Source organism: Canis aureus, chromosome 25, assembly GCF_053574225.1.
Source record: "Canis aureus isolate CA01 chromosome 25, VMU_Caureus_v.1.0, whole genome shotgun sequence".
NCBI lineage: Eukaryota > Metazoa > Chordata > Mammalia > Carnivora > Canidae > Canis > Canis aureus.
Window position 1 is genome coordinate 41,149,011 of NC_135635.1, and position 19,442 is coordinate 41,168,452.

General features: G+C 40.1%; 1 protein-coding gene across 6 annotated transcripts in view; it reads right to left on the reverse strand.

Moving 5' to 3' along the window:
- Window positions 1-19,442, reverse strand: part of GALNT8 (polypeptide N-acetylgalactosaminyltransferase 8) — a 134,728-nt gene that overhangs the window by 74,363 nt on the left and 40,923 nt on the right. For 4 of the 6 annotated variants that reach the window (XM_077871361.1, XM_077871358.1, XM_077871363.1 and 1 more), the window contains 4 exons: window positions 14,999-15,184; window positions 13,747-13,884; window positions 13,103-13,198; window positions 11,889-12,056 (listed from right to left, as the gene is read on the reverse strand). In XM_077871361.1, coding sequence (XP_077727487.1) covers window positions 11,889-12,056; window positions 13,103-13,198; window positions 13,747-13,884; window positions 14,999-15,184 — 588 coding nt within the window. Of the gene's footprint in view, window positions 1-2,125; window positions 4,188-11,888; window positions 12,057-13,102; window positions 13,199-13,746; window positions 13,885-14,998; window positions 15,185-19,442 lie in introns of those variants that run through there. The other 2 variants (XM_077871360.1, XM_077871359.1) reach the window with 2 other exon arrangements.

The window sequence follows — 19,442 nt, forward strand, 5'->3', positions numbered from 1 at the left end:
TTTGACGGGATGAGCACTGGGTGTTATTCTGTATGTTGGCAAATTGAACACCAATAAAAAATTATTTTATTAAAAAAAATGGAAGGAGATTGGCAAGGTGTTTGGAAAAGACAAATCCTGACCTAGCCATCATGACTTGTTAGAGAAAGAAGGAAAATAAACTATACCCACCCCACTCCTTAACTTGTCATAAAGTTGACTTTTTGCCTAGGTCTCTTTGCTAAGGAGGTTATATGTATTACAATATGTATACTCTCAGAGATAATGCCCCTCCCCAATCCATCCATCGAGTATTTTGTAAAATCAAGGACATTCTTTTATACTCTTATATAACCAGAGTACAGTAATCAAAATCAGGAAAATAATATTGATACAGTACTATTATCTGATCAACAAATCTTATTTAAATTTCATCAGTTGTCCCCTGCTGTTCTTTATAACCAAAAGAAAACTAATTACCCTCAAGTCTGGATTCCCATCCAGGACCACACATTCCATTTAGCTGTCAGGACTCTTTGTCTCCTTTAGTGTGGGAAAGTTTGTCAGTCTTTGTCTTTTATGACTTTCCCATTTTAAAGCATACAGACCATTTATTTTGAAGGATATTCCTTGATTTGGGCTTAATTTTTTTCCTCAAAATTATAGAGTCAGGTTCTTATTTGGGGCAAGAACACCATTTAAAATGATGTAGAGGTACCCGGGTGGCTCAGTGGTTGAGCCTTTGGCCCAGATTGTGATTCTAGGATTCTGGGATCAAGTCCCGCATCAGGCTCCCTAGAGGGAGCCTGCTTCTCCTTCTGCCTTTGTCTCTGCCTCTCTCTCTGTGTCTCTCAGGAATAAATAAAATCTTAAAAAAAATAAGGAAATGATATTGTATCTTTTAGTGCCTCTTATCAGAAGACATGTAATATCCATTTGTCCAGTAACTGATGATATTAACATTTACCACTCAGTTAAGATAGTGTCTGCCAGCTTTCTCCACCATGAAATTACAGTTTTATGTTTGTTAACTACAAATTAACAAATATCTTCTGGAGGGTTACTTTGATATTATGTATGTATTCTATTTCTCATCACCCATTAATTTTAACATCTATTTAACATTATTGCCTGAAACAATTTTAGCTATGGCTTGTCAAATAATTTTCTAATTCCAGATTTCTTCCTACATTTTTTAATTGGCAATCTACTCTAAAGAAGAATTTTCCCTTCTCCTTATTTCTTCATTCATCCACCTGTCCAACCATTCCTTTATTGGTATGAACTCATGGATTCTTATTTTATCCTATTGCTTTTAATCTATATAATAAAAGCATCATTTATTTTAATGCTCAAATTGTCCTAGATTTGGCCAGTGAGAACCCCTTGGATCTGCCTGCTATAGGTTGTGACATGTCGCCATCATTCGTGGAGCATTTCTTTATTTTCTAGCACAGGAAAATGTCTAAGGCCCCAGACCTAAAATCAAATATTTCTCCAAGGAGCCCTAATTCCTTTTACTAGAAAACGTTTAGAAACCAAGATCTGCATGTTGGATGCTGAGTGTGCTCAGAATGACTGCGTAAAATAGAGAAACAGAGATAAGTTCACTTTTTTAATTTGCACTCCATTTTGGATTTCCCTTTATCCTTGTTGGGTTTGTGTATTTATGTTTTGAATATATGAGAAATGTCACTCTGCCAACATCCTTTCTAAACCTGTTTCTATCCTCAGTCCTTTCTACTCTATTTCTAACCAATACCATCTGTAGGTAACTGATCTCATTAGTTTCTGGTTTATCTTTATGTTTCATTTTGCAGAAATGAACAGATATACGTATATTTTCCCCTTATCTCTTACCTGAAAGGTATAAACTATAAATGCAATTTTTCTTTTTTCACACTGGAAATCATTCCATATCTATTCAAAGAAATGTTCTAGTTATTTTCCATGGCTGCATAGTACTCCATTGTATGGATGTACTCAACCAGTCTGATGTTTGAACAGGTAGTTCATTTCCAACACTTTACAATTAAATTCAATACTGCAAATAATTCATTTATACATAAGTATTTTCTTATTTTTTAGAGGTGTGAATTTCTCAAGGTAGAATTGCTGGCACAAGTAAGAGAATGCACATATAGTATTTTTAAAAGATTTATTTGTTTATTTGAGAGCAAGAGAGAGAATGTATGCATGTGCATGAGCAGGGGGAGGGCTGGGATGGGGGAAGAGAATCTTAAGCAGATTCCCTGCTGAGCTGCAGATCCCAATGTCCTGAGATCATGACCTGAGCTGAAATCAAGAGTTGTTATGCTTAACCAACTGAGCCACCCAGGACCCCCTATAGTACTTTTAAATACTGCCAAACATCCCTCCAAAAGGATTGTACCACTTTGCATCCCTATCATCAAAATAGGAGATATCTGTTTCCCACAACCTTGCTAACAGAATGGTTATCATACTTTTTAATTTTCACCTATTTAAGTGAAAAAATGATCTCAGTACCATTTTAATTTGCATTTCTCAGAGTGAGATTAAACATCTTTTCATATGTTTAAGGATATTTCCCATTTTTTTGTCCATCCTTCCAATGGGTACAAACTTTAAAAAAAAAAAAAAAGCTTTGCTGTGAATTGCATTTTCCCTTCAATTTGCTATGAAGAAACTAGAAGTTATTTATTTGCTTTATCCTGTTCCTGAATTTTTTCATAATAAAATCTTACCTGTGGTAAAGTTTTAGTTCTCGATATGGATTTGATCACTGTGGAAATTTTATCAAGCCATACACTTATGACTTATACACTTCTAAGAGTTTACTTTAAAAAATGTTTAGCTTATTCAATTCTGCACTAAATTATCAGTGTCCTGTCTGCCCAATGCCTAAAGGTAGCCTCTTCCCAGAGTCATAACCAAGTAGCACTAACATAAGACTAAAAGAAAAAGGTGACCCTCTCAAGGAAGGGACCAGTCTGCATAATCTCAAAAGGTGAACACACAACACAACATACCCACATTACATCCTACCTCCTCTCCTCCCATGGTGCCTACTCCCACCAACCACCAGGACCTTGCCAAAATTGGCATCCCTAGACGTATCTTCCCAATTCACTAAACTAAGGGAAAGGATTTATCCAGTGGATGACAGTAAGGACCCTTGGTTTTAAGTTTGTGCCTGCAATCCCTTCTTTGTGTCCCAAAAAGTAATGCCTCTCTGTTCCAAGCCTCAATTTTTCCATAATTTGCAGGGAGAATAAAAAGAAATAGGTAATCAAGTCTATTATGTGTTATAAGCTACTTAAAGACTCAGATAGACTTGGACTTTTTCTACCATCCTCTATGCACTGTGCAGATCTGGGATTAGTGGAGACATGTTCTCTCGCCTACCCTTAGCCTTCAGAATCTCTTTGGTATGAGAGGGATTGAGTAATCCAAATAAAACTGCTGTTGTGGGGTGGGGAGATGGAGGGATTTTTAAAGATTATTCGTCTATTTGCTGCATCTTTCAGGACAGTTCAGAAAAGGGGAACAGCAGTGGTAACACACCTTCAGAGAATTGGTGCCACCTGAATCATTGTCATGCTGCCAGCCCAATGATGACCCAGCCTCTCCTGTGGAGCAGCCCCCAGGCTGTCTGGGGAGTCTCTGAGCATATGGGCTGGGGGAGGATGTGTGGGGCAGATGGCAATAGTAGTTGTCAGGAATGAAGACTAAACAGTGTTGGCAGAAGTCAACGATAGACTTCCACCCTCCTAGTTCTCTTCCCACATAGCAGCCAGATGATGGTGCTTATTTCAAGGAGTTTCCAAGAATGGCATTTGATATATATCATGACTTTCCAAGGGAATCTGGAAGAGAGTTTCCTCACCCCTCTCCAGCCTGGGCATCCTGACACATGCATAGACCTCATCTCCCCACATCCCATGTGTTGCAGACTGAAGCCACAGTAAACATACACGCATACTTTCCTGTTCTCACCCTCTTCTACTTTGAGCAGCTTTAGTAGTAGAAGCCAGTGGCAAGAACTGGTATCCCAAATCCAGGCTCTCTGAGGATCATTGGATGTTAGTTTGACCCCAGTTTTGCATGGTGTACTGTATTGTCCATGCTTGTGTGGTGCAGTTCTGGAGCACAGGCACATAGGTGCCCAAAGTGTCTTTCTTCATTTCCAGACATCGCTTGGTAGCTCTGTTCATGACAGCTCTTCCCTGGATGGGAGAAGAGACAGAGTCAAGCTATTGAAATGTTCTCATCTCCTCTGCTGCTGCTTTTCCTGCTGCACTCAGTGACATACTTGAAGGGTTGCTAAATCTTCTGCCAGTAATCCAGAGGGAAAATGAAGCAAAGAGTAGAATTAGACCACCTAGTGCTTTCTCTACTAGTACCATGGCAGATGAACCACAGATCTGGGAGAAACAAGGCTGGGCTGGGTTCCTGTTATCATCTGCCTTTCATGAGGTTGAAGCATCAGGGCAATGTGACTGGCTACACATGACATGTTTTAGAGAGCCATGGCCCTCTCTACTTGGCCTTCCTTTCCACATCTTCATCCCTGAGCTCATAAAACCCATCAGGATTCTCCCTCCCTCCTCAGTGAGGCTCCCTGGCCAGATGAGTAGAAGCTACATTCAAGCATCTCAGCCTGTTTTCTCCACCACTGTAGGAGGCAGTTCCTACCTCTTCTCTTCTGGGGGCTTCACCAAGGTTTACTACTGGGAACATTATGGGCTTAGGAGCCAAAGAGTCTGAGTTAAATCCCTACTCCACCACATACAGCAGAGGGCCTCAGGCAAATTACCTAGCCTAAGTCTCAATTTCCTCACCTATAAAATGGGTTTATAGTTAGTATTAGGGTTAAAATTAATATGAATTGAATTAACATAATTGGTTGATATTTATTGAGCATCTTGTACCTGGCACAAAAGATGTGCAGTAAATGTTAGTACATCTCTGCCTCTTCCCACTCTAATGGGAGAAGAGGAAGGGTCATCTCTCTCTTTGTTCCTATGTGCCATCTCCTGCCCCCTGAGCTCCTTCCTCCTTATATCTATGGTACAACAACTGTCATCACACATTTGTCCTGATCCTGTCCTCTTCTTCCAAAGCCCTCCCATTCCCTAAACCCCTCTCCACCTCTTTGCAGGAATCATTCACAGAATCTATTTCAGTGTCCTGGTGAAATTATTTTCCCTTTATACACTGCCCCCCTACTGCCATCCTGAGTTAACAGCTTCCATATAAATGTACAGTGAGAGACCTTGATCTCACTGTCCCACTTTGGAACCTACCACCAAGGCTACAGCAGTATGTCCAAACCCTCTCTCATCTCTTCCCATCACAAAATGCCCCCCCACAACATTGTTCCCCTAAACTTGACTGTCCTGGCCACACTGAAATGCCCCAGGTGCACCTTCACAGGTGAACCTGCCCAGTGTGGGCAGTCACTCAGTCACTCAGCCTCCCCTGGTTCTTGAACTCCTCCTATCACCTCCACTGCTCCTTTCTGTAGGCCCCACTTAAAGCTCACAGGATACTCCTGGAGAGGATCCACCAACCAAGCAGGACTAGCCCACAAATATACCTACAGCAGTCTGGCTTAAAACTTGGCTTAGTCCTTAGGGATACTCTTCAAGACCTCCTCAGCACCTTTTTTTTTTTTTTAAGATGCATTTATTTATTCATGAGAGACACACAGAGAGAGAGAGAGAGAGGCAGAGACATAGGCAGAGGGAGAAGCAGGCTCCCCGTAGGAGCCGGAAGCAGGAGGCAGGACTTGATCCGGTATCCTGGGATCACGACCTGAGCTGAAGGCAGCCTCCTAACTGCTGAGCCACCAAGGTGTCCCCTCCTCAGCACTTTTTATCCCTGGTCCTCATCCCCTTGATGCTCACTTTCACTAAATGCCTTTTTTTTTTTTCACTTGTTGAGAAGATCACACAGCCAGCCAGTCTAGCCCTTCCCCCAAATGCCTTGAGTGACACTTAGCATAATGCTTGTGGGTGGTCTCAAAGGAGTTGCCCTGCCTCTGTCTCTACTGTTTAGCAGCCCTCTGCTCTGAGCCCAGCCCTCCAGCATGCCAGAGAAAAGACTATTCCTGTTTAACATTGTTCTGTTATTTCTCCTTCTGGGCAGATTCCTTTTCTACTGACTTTAAATATACCCAAATGTCCCAATATTAGAGTGAGAAAAGAACCCTTAGTTCTACCATCTTTTTTAACCAAAATTCAGTGCTTTTCTCTCTTTCAGAATCAAACTTCCCAAGCGATGAGGCAATAACAAACAGTGGATAAGATTCTGTGTTTGATTCTGGACACTTACTCTGCTGTGTGATCTTGGTAATATGTTTTGACTTCTCTGTGGTTTAGTTACTTCATTAGTGAAGTAGAGCTAATGATGACATTTCTCTTATAAGATTTATGTAAGGATTAAATTAGTGTCTGGTACATTATATGTACTCAACAAATCTTGGCCATTATAATTTATTGTGATTTTTTAAATAAAGCCAATGACTTTTTTTTTTTTTTTTTCATTTTCTCTCCACTTCCATGTGACATGTCCTTTGGAAGTATTTTTTACAACTTCTTCAGACTCCTCCGGTTTCCTTTACATTGTGTTCATCTGGATCTTATACATTTTTAGTTTGGCTTTAATTTGGGGGGTGTTGACTGCTATTTTTTTTTAAGATTTTATTTATTCATGAGAGACACAGAGAGAGAGAGAGAGGCAGAGACACAGACAGAGGGAGAAGCAGGCTCCATGCAGGGAGCCTGATGTAGGATTTGATCCTGGGTCTCCAGGATCACGCCCTGAGCCAAAGGCAGATGCTCAACTGCTGAGCCACCCAGGCGTCCCGAGATGTCTGAACTTTGCAATGAGGAAGAGTAGAGACACAGCTGAAATACTGGAGAGTTTGAGTAAAGGTCATCATGGAAAGTCTTCCAGATGGAGTGACAGGAAGAAGAGCTCTGGGATATGCAGTGAGAATAAGGAGGCCATATGCAGTCAGGGTTCAATAAATAAAAAGGAAGGGATCCCTGGGTGGCGCAGCAGTTTGGCGCCTGCCTTTGGCCCAGGGCGCGATCCTGGAGACCCGGGATCGAATCCCACATCGGGCTCCCGGTGCATGGAGCCTGCTTCTCCCTCTGCCTGTGTCTCTGCCTCTCTCTCTCTCTGTAACTATCATAAATAAATAAAAATTAAAAATAAATAAATAAATAAATAAATAAATAAATAAATAAATAAATAAAAAGGAATTGATATCTGTGGGAATGCTGTCATGCTGGTGAACACAGTTGCAGAAAGCAGTTTAGCTCTCTGTATGAAAAACCCTGACACCAGTCAGAACCCTCAAATTAATTATGACCCTTTTAAAGCGCTCATTTTCTTTTAAGACAATACTGTAAAGAATAATATAGAATGTAGGTCAAAATTAATATGGAAAATATCTTAATAGTCCCGGAGTCCTGGGATCGAGTTCCACCATTGGGTTTCCTGCATGGAGCCTGCTTCTCCCTCTGCCTGTGTCTCTACATCTCTGTCTCTAATGAATAAATAAAATCTTTAAAAAAAAAATTCAGATGTCTCAAAAAGGTCTTATCTCTTCTAATTGGGTCCCTTCTCAGTCACTGATGCCAGTGGTTTCCAGAAGTCCTACCTCCTCTGGTTGAATCAAACCGTGCATTGTGGCATTGGAAGAAGACAAAAGGACTATTTAGTCTTATCTCTCTCTCAATTCTGAAAATATCTGTGGTAGCTTTTAGGTAGAATGAAATGAATGTGTAAATTGTGTCTACAAAGAAAACAAAACACAAAGGGCCTAACATCTCATCAAATGTCATTTTATTTACCTGAAAGAATTGTGGTCCTAAGAGATAAGGTAGACAGGAAAGGCCTAGATAGAATGAACTGACTTGGGTAACACACTGTGAGCTACATGATCACCTCCCTCTTCAACTTCTGGACTCCTTGACACAGTGACCATGAAAAGGCACCCAGCTTGGACATCGGAGGGGGCAGTATTCCCCTGTGTGTCCTGTAGCTCCAGACCTCACACCCAGCCAGAATCTATATTCTATCAGCAACTTCAGGCAGCTGGGAAAATGATTTCCCAAAATTCTCTTGGAAAGGCAAACCTTAAAATGTTTGGGATGTTATAATTCTTTCTTTAGCGTAAGTTGTATATTTAATTCCCAGGAGATTTAGGATCAAGAAGAGATGTTAAAGGAATCAAACACATAGTATTTGCTAGATTCTGTGTATAATAACTATTTTTAAGTGCCTGCTATGTTTTTAAAAAATTGTCTTACAGATTAACCTTGTGATACCAATTTCAAAATGTGTAGTTGAATAATTAACGTGGGATCCCTGGGTGGCGCAGCGGTTTGGCGCCTGCCTTTGTCCCAGGGCGCGATCCTGGAGACCCAGGATCGAATCCCACATCGGGCTCCCGGTGCATGGAGCCTGCTTCTCCCTCTGCCTGTGTCTCTGCTGCTCTCTCTCTCTCTCTCTGTGACTATCATAAATAAATAAAAATTAAAAAAATGAATAATTAACGTTGTAAAAAGTTACCAAATTACAAACACTTTTGGAACATATAGTAGAATTTAAGAATCATTCATTTAAAATCATATAATTGACATTCTTAAGCTAGAAAATTTAACTTATTAGATTTATAAATATAGTATATACTGTTTAAGGGCATTTATTAAATTATAAAATCTTCATTATTTTAAATTTTCTAAGAGTAGATTTTAAAAGTTCTCCACAAGAAAAAAAAATTTTTGTAGCTATATATGGTGATGGATGCTAACTAAACTTACTGTGGTGATCATTTTGGGAATATATGCATAAATTAGGTATATTATGCCGTACACTTGAAACTGATATAATATCACTGTATAAATAAATAAATTTATTTATTATTGCAAATAACTTTATACTCATAAATTTTAAGAAATGGACCAATTCCTTAAAAACCATAAAGCAGTGAAATTCAATCAACATGAAATAAATTATCTGAATAGCCCTGAACCATTAAAAAATTTTTTCATTTTAAGTGCCAGGAAGATGGCCTGCTGGGCTGTGCACATAGGCCTAGAAAGCTGACAGGTCTGAATGTAGGAAGTGTGCAAAGAGCAAAATGTCCCTGCTTGGGTGTTCTAAAGTGGAAGGCAGGCTCACTGAACTTGGCTTCAGGCTCAGGGGATTGTACTGATACTTTTGAGCACAGGCAGGAATTTGTAGGGTACACACAAGGCCAAAAGGATTTAAATTTTTTTTTAATTCATGGTTTAAAAGCCCCTGCAAAAGAAACCTCCAGGACCATATGGTTCCACTGGAGAATTATACCAAGTGTTTAAAGGATTAACATCAATTTAAGACAATCTTTTCCAGGAAATCTCTTCTAGAAATGCTTCTTTCAGAAACTCATCTATTCTAAATTTTTATCAACAGGACAAATTTTATCAATTAGAAACAGGAAACACCTCCTAACTCACTTTATGAGACCAGTATTACCAGTATTACTTGATACTAAAACCAAAGACACTACCAAAATTTAAAAAAGGAAAGGAAAAAGCTATAGATCATTACCTCGAATGAACTTAGACACAAAAATCTTCAACAACATACAAGCAAACCAAATCCAATAAAGTATGAAAAGAAGCGTATACCATGAGTAAGTGTGATTTATTCCTGGCACATGAGGCTGTTTCAACTTTAGAAAATTAATCAGTGTAATCCATCATATCAACAAGCTAACGAAGAAAAAACATGATCATATCAATTGACAAGGGAAAAGCATTTGACAAAATCCAACTCACATTCACAAAAGAAGTATTTCTTAGCAAGTTAGAAATTTGGGTAAATTACTTCAATTTGGTAAGGAGCATCTACAAAAAAATCTACAGCTAATGTATATGCAATGATGAAAGACTCAATGCTTTCCCCCTGCATTTGGGAACAAAGTAAGGATATTAACTCTCACTATTCTCATTTAACATAGTACTAGAAATTCTAGCTAATGTAACATGGCAAGAAAAACAAATAAAAGTCATACAAATTGGAAATGGAAAAAAAATTGATTGTTAAAACCTGCTAGGTTTTTACATAAAATAATAAGATTTCTAAGCTGCATGTGAAAGCTAAAAGGAAAAACTATAGTTTTTTAATTTATAAGTTAAATAAATTTAATATTAATTTTTTGAGCTACAGTAAAACTATAATAGTATTTTCTGCACACAAAAGATACTGTTAAGGACATCAAAAACTCACATTTAGCACACTGGGCCTGCCTGTCAAACATGCTCTGCTTGGCGATTGCCATTGATAGAAAGCTCACCACCTTGCTAGGCAGCTCACTATTCTGTAGGACAGCTTAAGCTGTCAGGCTGTTAGAAAGCCCTCCCCTGCCCTTACGTTAAGTTGAACTCTGTCTCCTTTATCTCCAGTCACCGGTCTCAGCTCTGCCCTCTTGTAGACACTGTACAAATCTAACTCTTCTTCCTCATGAAATCAGCATCAGCTTTTCTCTAAGCTCATGTCTCCAAGCTAGTACCTCCAGATTTGCCAATCTTTCATTGGCTCTGCAATTATTTATTGAGTGCCTGCCATGTTCCGGGCACTGTGCTAGATGCCAGAGAGAAAACGACAGCAACAACAGCAGCAGCAAAACCCAGGCCCTACCCTCCAGCTCACAATCTAGTGATGAGAAGAAGCAAGTAAAGAGGTACTTAGAAGTGATCATGAGATAAAACCCATAGGAAGGGTCCTGAGAGTACGAATCACTCATCCTGGTCCTTTAGAGTCACAGATGGCTTCCCAAAGAAGACAATGTCTAAGGCCAGAGGTACACTGTGTAGTTGGCTCAGTAAAGAGGTGGGAGGAGAGGGAACAACACATACACAAAAGCTTAAGAAAGAGCATAGCCTTCCATAGAGTTATGTATATTTCCATATGGAGCAGGAAGCGTAGGGCAGAAAGACAACTTCTCCTCCTCCTTCTCACTGATATCGCCTAGTTCAAAAAGACTTAATCTAGGATCCAAAAATCCTCTGAAATTGTAAGCAAAGTTGTGCACATATGTGCATATATATGTTTTCCTGGAAAAAAAGAGTCTCAAGAATTCTCAAAAGAGTCATTAACTTTAAGTCAGGAATAAATAAGTTAGACTGATCCATGTCTGTTAACATGTAGTCCCTGAGCCTAACGTGGTACCAAAATGCTCAGCGGTACCATCGCAGACAGAGCATAGGCTCCCTGCATCAGGACATCACCTCTGTGCCAGTGTGGCTTAATGCAGCCCCACAACACTGACTTCACATGCAGGCTGTATTCAGTCAGAGCCCTTGCATCATTGTCTTGCCAGATTCCCTCCACCCTGTTCTCAATGGATTGATATTGAAATTAAAGTCAGAGCTTTTACACTAGACCCTATCAAATTTCAGTCCAGGGCTCCAGATTCTCTGATTACCATTAATACTAAAACCAATCACAGTGGCTAATATTCATTGGATACTTTCTACATGCAGGCACCATGCTAAGTTCTTTATGCACACTATCTCGTTTAATCCTCCCAACAGGCTTCTAAAGTAGATCTTGTGATCTCCATTTTACAAATGAGGAAACAGTATCAGAGAGGGCTAGAAAATTGCTGATGGTGACTGAACTAGGACCAAACCCAAACTCTTAACTGTTAAGCTATAACAGATTCCAATATTGCTTCCTTTACCCACTCACCTTCACCAACAGACTCAGTGTTCCATGCCCAGTTCTATTTCCAATGTTTTCCCTATACACTGCTACAAAGCCAATTCTTCTAAAACACTACCAAATCAAATATGAACCTCGCAGACTAGATTTGAATATGCTTATCCTTTAAAAACAAACAAACAAACAAACATGTGACTCACTGGTTTAAAATCCCAGTATATGTGCAGTCTGTTTTGGGCTGCCTTGGAACATGGCTCTAAAGTGGGCTTCTCCCCATCTCCAGGGTCTGTCAGGCAGTGATCATCAATATTTGCCTCTGCAATCAGTGGCCCCACATAAAGCTCCCCAGTTAGGTGGTAGTAGACATTCTAAAAAAGAGCAAAGGAATCTGTCATGGATATAGTCAATGGGGTGGCCCTTGACCTTATAGAGGACATGAAGATTACTCTTGGGCCCTCTACCCATTCAGTCACCATGGGGGGAGGGGGAGGCACTGAACTTTCCTGGGTAACAAGGAGTCCCTTCTGCTTCTTTCTTCCCAATCCCCAGTTGACTCTAGGAAGAAGACCAAGTGTGAGGAGGGGGCACTAGCCTGTCTGTTTCCATACAAGGGCTCCGACACAATCATGACTTGTATAGACAAGGAAGATTATCTTTGAAGCATGCACACACACACACACACACACACACACACACACACCTGAACTTCAGATGCTGGCATCACAAGCTCAAGCTATGAACTTGTCAATAAATCTTTCCAATTCTTAATCTAATACCCTCTTGCTTGGTGAGCTTGAACAAGTGGGTTGTTTTTTATGTCTCGGTGTTTTCATTTGTCGTGTGGATATGCTATCTTTCCTACATACCACTAAAAATTCCTTGGGAGACTAACATACAAAGTAACAAGATAGATGTGAATATTCTCAGGGGAAAATTCCCCTAGCTGCATCTTCCACTCAATGTCAGATCTCTTCTCTTCCATTTAGCCTCTCTCCTCTCTAGCCTCTCTGTCCTTCTCTACAGAAGATGCCACAGGTAGCATCACCTGCCCACTTTCCAGGGCATATGAGGAGTGGTGGGAAAATGGTGGAGATAGTGAGGGAAAGGGAAAAGGATAAGGACGCAAGGTAACTGTCAATGAAAATATTACTATTGAGAATGAATGTGACAGAGCATACTTTCTACCTATCCTCCCAGTACTTCAAGTGGAACTATCTAGCTATGATCTTTTGAAAGGATTTAGAAGTGCTTAGTTATAAGGAGAGTTTTGGATTTCACCCTTACCCATTGTTCAATATGCTCAGCTCCTGCCTTCCCAACATCTCTAACCCTTAGTCTGAATCTGGCAAAGGTCTCCAGGGGCTAAGCCACAACAGACTCATCCTGTCAGGGCAGGGGAGATTGTGGAAGATACCTGAAGACTGCGTTTGCAACAGTAAAACATGATAAGGGTTTTTCCTGAAACAAGTTCCTGATCCAGGCAGAGATTTTCATCCAGTGTATTTTTCATCTGAAAGGGCAAAACACACAAAAAATACCATTGGAAAGAGGAAGAGAAAGAAGGCCCTCAAGCCTCCCCAGGCCCTGCATTTTCCTCACTACTCTGAGGGTGCCAGAAATTACCAACCAAAAGAAAGCAGGGGCTTGGGATCTCAGGAACTATTTTCTATGCACTAGACATATGCTAGAAGGAGGTCCTGCTGTGATACCCCTTCCTGGGAACATCTACCCCTTAGACTGTCACAGTACATATGGTGGGGCGGCAGGCCAGATACCCTGGCTGGCTGAGAAATGGAGAAGTCAGATCTAGGGCTACAGTTTGCAAAGTAAGGAACCAGAGGCAGAGACAAGGAAAAGAAATGGGATCTGGGGAACAAGATATAAAAGAACACTGAGAGAGCCCAGGGGCAAAAAGCTGAGAAAGGAGTTAAGGGTAGAAAGGTAATCCTGGGCTGGATGGATTTTAGAAACCTTTTTCTGAGCAGTCATACAATTCAAATCTCATTGTCTCTTATAGCCAAATATTTACAATCTGAGATGCAATTTCATGATACATACTCTTCCGTAGCCCACAATGTTGTGGATTGGCTTCAGGCTTGGATAAACGTTTTTCAGATACCAGTCAAAAGTTTTACATTTCAGTTTCTTCCGGAGTGCCATTCTGGAAGAAATGTCTCCAAAATCGATTCCAGAGTTCTATAAATAAAGTATATCTGTGCTTTGCAACATCCTTGAGTCCACCAAAGGGTATGAATGATGCACGAGGGAATGAAACATTTTTCTGATAGCCTGTAACCTTGATAATTGACGTTTTTCAGGGAAAGTGGGAAGAGCTTGAATGCTAGTAATCTCTGCTGGTTTCAAGGCACTTGCAAAGCCTGCATAGTAGTAGAGCCACTCAAGTTTATTTCTCATCATTAGCAAGCTAAAACAGACTGCTCCCATTTGAGATAATATTTACATCAGTAAGGCACAACAAAATACTCCTCATAATAGCCAGAAAAGGCTCTAAAAAGGAATATTCTGGTAGCAAGATTTAAAGGTTGAGGGAGAGTTTCTACAAGTGATATCTGTGGGGAATCCTAGGGAAGGAATGCTTGAGCCCAGAGCCGCAGCTCAAGGATAGAAGACAGCAGCATATGCCAAATTCAGGTGGCTAATGTTAGCCAAGAAGGCCATCCTCATTTGTATACATCCAGCAGGGTGACAGTCCCTACTCCCACCATCCCACATCCAGCTGCCATGTCCCATGAATTCCTGATGTCCAGCCCTGCCTCACAAGGAACCCCTCCAGTATAGATGATACATGAACATGGAATCTTGGGGTGTCTGGGTGGCTCAGTCGGTTTAGCATCTGCCTTTGCTCAGCAGGGAGTCTGCTTTTCCCTTTCCGTCTGCCCCTGCCCCTGCTTGTGTGTGCACACTCTCTCTCTTAAATAAATAAATCTTTAAAAAAAAAAAAAAAGAACAAAATCTTGAAGATTCCTTGGTTTGAATCATATCTCTCCTGCTTATTACTTTATTACCTTTAACAAGTTCCTTACAAATCTCTGTGCTTCTGTTTCTTAATCTGTAAACGTGGAAGAATAAAAACAAAACCTACCCCATAGATATGCTGCAATGATGAATGACTGCCTGGAGCATAGTATTACTATGTTAATGTTAGGTGGTCATTATCATTGCACCATCAATACTTTATGCTAATTTTGGGGGGCCAAGATGGCGCTTTCACTCTATCCCTCCCTTTTCCTACCAGTATTGTCCCCTTCTCCTTCATTCTTCTCTGCTTCTGTTCAATTTCATGACAAACCTGGATAGGTATGTTCCAGGCCAAGTAGACCATGTGTTTGTACTCATCCATCCAGATTTCAGCCACTCTCAAAGCATTGCGCTTCAAGGCAACACTAAGATCCAAGGCATATGGCTTGTGGTTTCTCTCTAGGTGAGCAATCCTGGAGCAAGGCAAGACCTCAACTCTCCCTCCACACTGCCACACCTGCAAAAGAATAAAAGAAAGTCACCTGGGAAGGCTAGGCCCATGACCAAGAAGAGGCATAACTTGTAGACACACAGAGACCACATTTTGGTATCATTTTTAAAGAATGTAAATTCAGTCCTTCCACTCCCATTTCAATATGACCTCTCAACCAATATGACCTAAAACAACCTTCATTAGAAATCTACCAAAATGCTTCTCTCATTGTTCAGACAGTTCCAAAAGTCCTGGAAATCTTCCTGAACAGACCAAAAGAAAAACTGCCTCTGCTCTATTATCCCCAAGGAAGTAGCAAGTCCTGAAAGGCACCACACTTTGATCCAATCTCACTAGACTTCACTTCTCAAGACCCCCTTTGTTTATATCTGCATGCTAGATATAAAGCAATGTGGTAGACAAACTCTCAGGGACCCCCACGATCCTTGCCTCCTGGTGTTCACACCCTAAACTCATCCCCTTCCTTTGAGTGTGAGCTTGTGATCTTCTATCCAATAGAATATGACAAAGGTAACAGGAGGTACATGATTGCATGTGTGTGATTACACTATATAAGACTGCAGTATCCATCTGGCTAGGAGACATGCTCTCATGCTGGCTTTGAAGAAGCAAGCCACTATGTTGTAAGACACCATGATGAAAAGGCCACAGGGCAAGAAACTAAGGGCAACTTCCAACTGATAGCCAGCAAAAAAAACTGAGTGCTTTTTCAGTCTGGAGGGCTTCAAGAAACCAAGCGCTGCCAACAGTTACATGAGCTTGGAAGCAGATCTTTCCCCAGTCAATCCTAAATGAAAACCTAGCCCTGGCCAGTACCTTGACTGCAGCTTTGTAGACGACCCTGTTAAGCCACTCTTAATCCACAGAAACTGAGATGGTAAATGCACCTTGCTTGGAATCATCATCTTTGTGATAATCTGGTTACACAGCAATAGATGACTAATACAAATAATTCTTGACCAAGAGATACTATGACTCATGATATAATTATAAATATTCTTCTTTGCCATCCCGATGAGTACAAACATACTTGTCAGGCCACATATTCTAATATCTGGCTTAAAAATATGATCTTTAGATAAATGATAAAACTATCTAATGATATTAGATTGATATAATGACTCCAGTTTCCCAAGAAAAGTGCAGTTCCTGGGAGTTAATTAGTCTATCTGAAAGTGGTTAGAAACCTACTACATTCATGTCCAAGGGAGCCTCTGAGATGAGAGTGAGCAACTTAGGTCCTGCTGGTTCTGTTAACTACCTGAAGGGTCAGTCTCCTTATCTGACTTTCAAAATTTTTTCTTCCTTTCTCCTCCCTCATCCTCTAAAACTCAAAATGGCAAAGTGATAAAAAGTCAGGCTTTGAAGTCAGACTGACTTGTGTTCAAATCCTGACTATCACTGTACACCTGGCAACCAGGGGCAAAACACTCTCCCCTCACTGAATCTCAGGTAAATTATCCACAAAAGGGCATAAAACTGTCAGGAGGAATAAATGGCATAACAAGTGTCCATAAAAGGCTATGATTTTTAACTTGAAATGGTTCTTTTCTTCTATTATCCTTCCATTTCTTTTTATTAGTTTCCAGAATCATGTGGAGGTTACAACTGATTTATTTTCAGATTTTATTTTCTGAAGCCAAGCATCTCAAACTTCAAATACAAATTTACTCCAATTTTTTTAGTTGGTGGTAGTTTCCAGTCCACAAGAATTCAGAGAAGAAAAAAAAGTTGGCATGAGAAAGAAACCTTAAATTCAAGCAAAATATAAAAGTCATGATTGCCATTTATGAAGTAATGTTAACTATTATCCTTGACCAACAGCTTTCAAATTTTACTCTTTCAATTTATTCCCACTTGCCAAACATTCCTTCAATCTCATTCTCTGTGCGTGTGTGTGTGTGTGTGTGTGTGTGTGTGTGGGTGAGTGTCTAACACACACAGCGACACAAAGTTTCTGCTTATAATAACAGTGACTTGCTCTGTGGCACATATTACCCTAATGCTTTTCATGAATTTAATCCTCACCATGCAGATACTATTATTATCCTCATTTAAGTAAGTTGCCCACATTTACCAGCAAGTAAATGACAGAGCTGGATTCTGAATCCAGGCAGTGAGCATGGTCCCTGACAAGGGGCCAGGAAAACAGAAGATGCTTGATACTGGTTTTCTTTCTTGAACATCAGTCCCAAAAGTCCATCTCCATTTATACACTTCCATGTGTACTATCACTGCCATGCCTCTAGATGTCAGAATAAAACATTCCAGGCAGTTCTGATGTTTCCCAAGATCTGTCATGGGAGAAACACAGATCTTAACAAGTGCTGAGAGGTTTTAAAAGGCAAATAAGATGCATAATTGCTAGCCAATGCCAATGTTAGCTAATCAAATTTAAATTTTTAAAAAATGAAAAAAAGCAAATAGCCACACACACAAACTAAGGAAACTGGAGACACATAGAACTATTTTATCCAAGAAAAAGAAAAGAATGGCCCTTCCCTGACACTCCCTACATTTCCAGCAAAACCTATCAAACAAGCACAAAATGTTAAAAGAAAGAAAATTTCTTGTGAAAACTAAAATAATGGAGTTCAATATGGAGTGGGGGAATGGAAATAGAGAGGCAGCAGCAGAAGAAAGCAGGGGAACTCAAAAATGGTAATGAATTAGGTAAGAAGGGCTTGGGTTCCTAACTGGGGGAATTGGGGTTCCAAAATCGTGGAAGCTATGGGAGGTAGGAAACCTCAGCCATAATGTCATTAAGGTCATCTTAGGATTTTGCTAAGTACCGTGCATGAAATACTTATTTCTACATTTATATTTTTGTGCTAGAGACTAATTGTATGCTCAGTATCTATTCCCCTTTACATTTACAGTTATAGAAGGAATAACTGCACACATAAACAACTAGCTGAAATCTACATCTTCCATACTCTTTTGCTCACAGTGGCCATATGACCAGCAGCGGCAGATAGGATCTGAGGGGAAATAACATACAACTTTCAGGTAGTACCTTAAAAAGGAAAGCATGCTCTGTCTTTCTCTTCCTACTAAACAGAATACTGGTGTGATGTCAAGGATGGCAGAACCACAAGATGGAAGAGCTTTAGTTTTAGTGCCCATCACCTGAAAGCTCCCATCTCAATCCTGAACTGTTCAAACTGTTCTGGGGGGCGGGGGGAGACAATTTCTATCATATTTAAACCTGTTATTTTAGCCTCTCTAACAGAAGCCAAACAAGGATTCTAATTAATATCTGTATAAATCATTTAAAAATATTTATTACATTTTAACAGTACCATTATCCTTATGAGGTAGATGAAACAAGGATGCCTCTCTTCGTCTCATAAAAGAGAAAAATAATCAGGACAACCATGCAAAACAATAGCTTTCTCTGTCCAACAATTACTGTGGCTTAAAGGTATAACCCAGATAGGGACTCACAATGTGTTTATTAACACATAAATGTAAGGTCCTGGTTAGGTCTTAATTGGGTACAATATGTAATCCTAGAGTTATCAGTTCCAAGTAAAAGAAATAAAAGGTAGTGACTTTAGAAAATATTAAATATGGGAAGCCTGGGTGGCTCAGTGGTTGAGTGTCTGCCTTCAGCTCAGGGTGTGAACACAGAGTCCTGGGATTGAGTCCTGAATCAGGCTACCTGAATGGAGCCTGCTTCTCCCTCTGCCTATGTCTGCGCCTCTCTCTCTGTCTCTGATGAATAAATAAAAATCTTTAAAAAAAAAAGAAAATATTAAATGCTTCCAAACACTGTAATGGACCAGAGATCACCTGGTCTCAGGCACAGAATTTCAGGGCTTGGGGAGAAAAAAGCCATTTTATGGAAGCTCAGCCCACAGTGAGGTAGCAGTTAGGATTAGAGACCAAAGTTCAGCATTTTTTACAATGCCTTCCATACATCCTATCATCATCTTCATCCACCATTAATGAGCATAAGGCACATGTCACTCAGCATGCTGGGTGCTTGATGTAGTAGCCATGGCTTAGAGAGCTTGTATGCTACCCAAAATAACACAAACTTTCAAGTGATAGAATTTGGACTTAAGTCTATCTCCAATACTCATGTAATTTTCACTACCTTTTGCTGCCTTTTTTTTAAAGGTCAGCCTTAGACAGGAAGGTGAAAGAAATATAAACTAATAAGAACAATCACAAATATAAGAGGCAAGGCTTTTTAACAAAGGCTTATAGGTTATACAGAAGCAGCAAAAGGAATACTATAGGAGGGATATTTTAT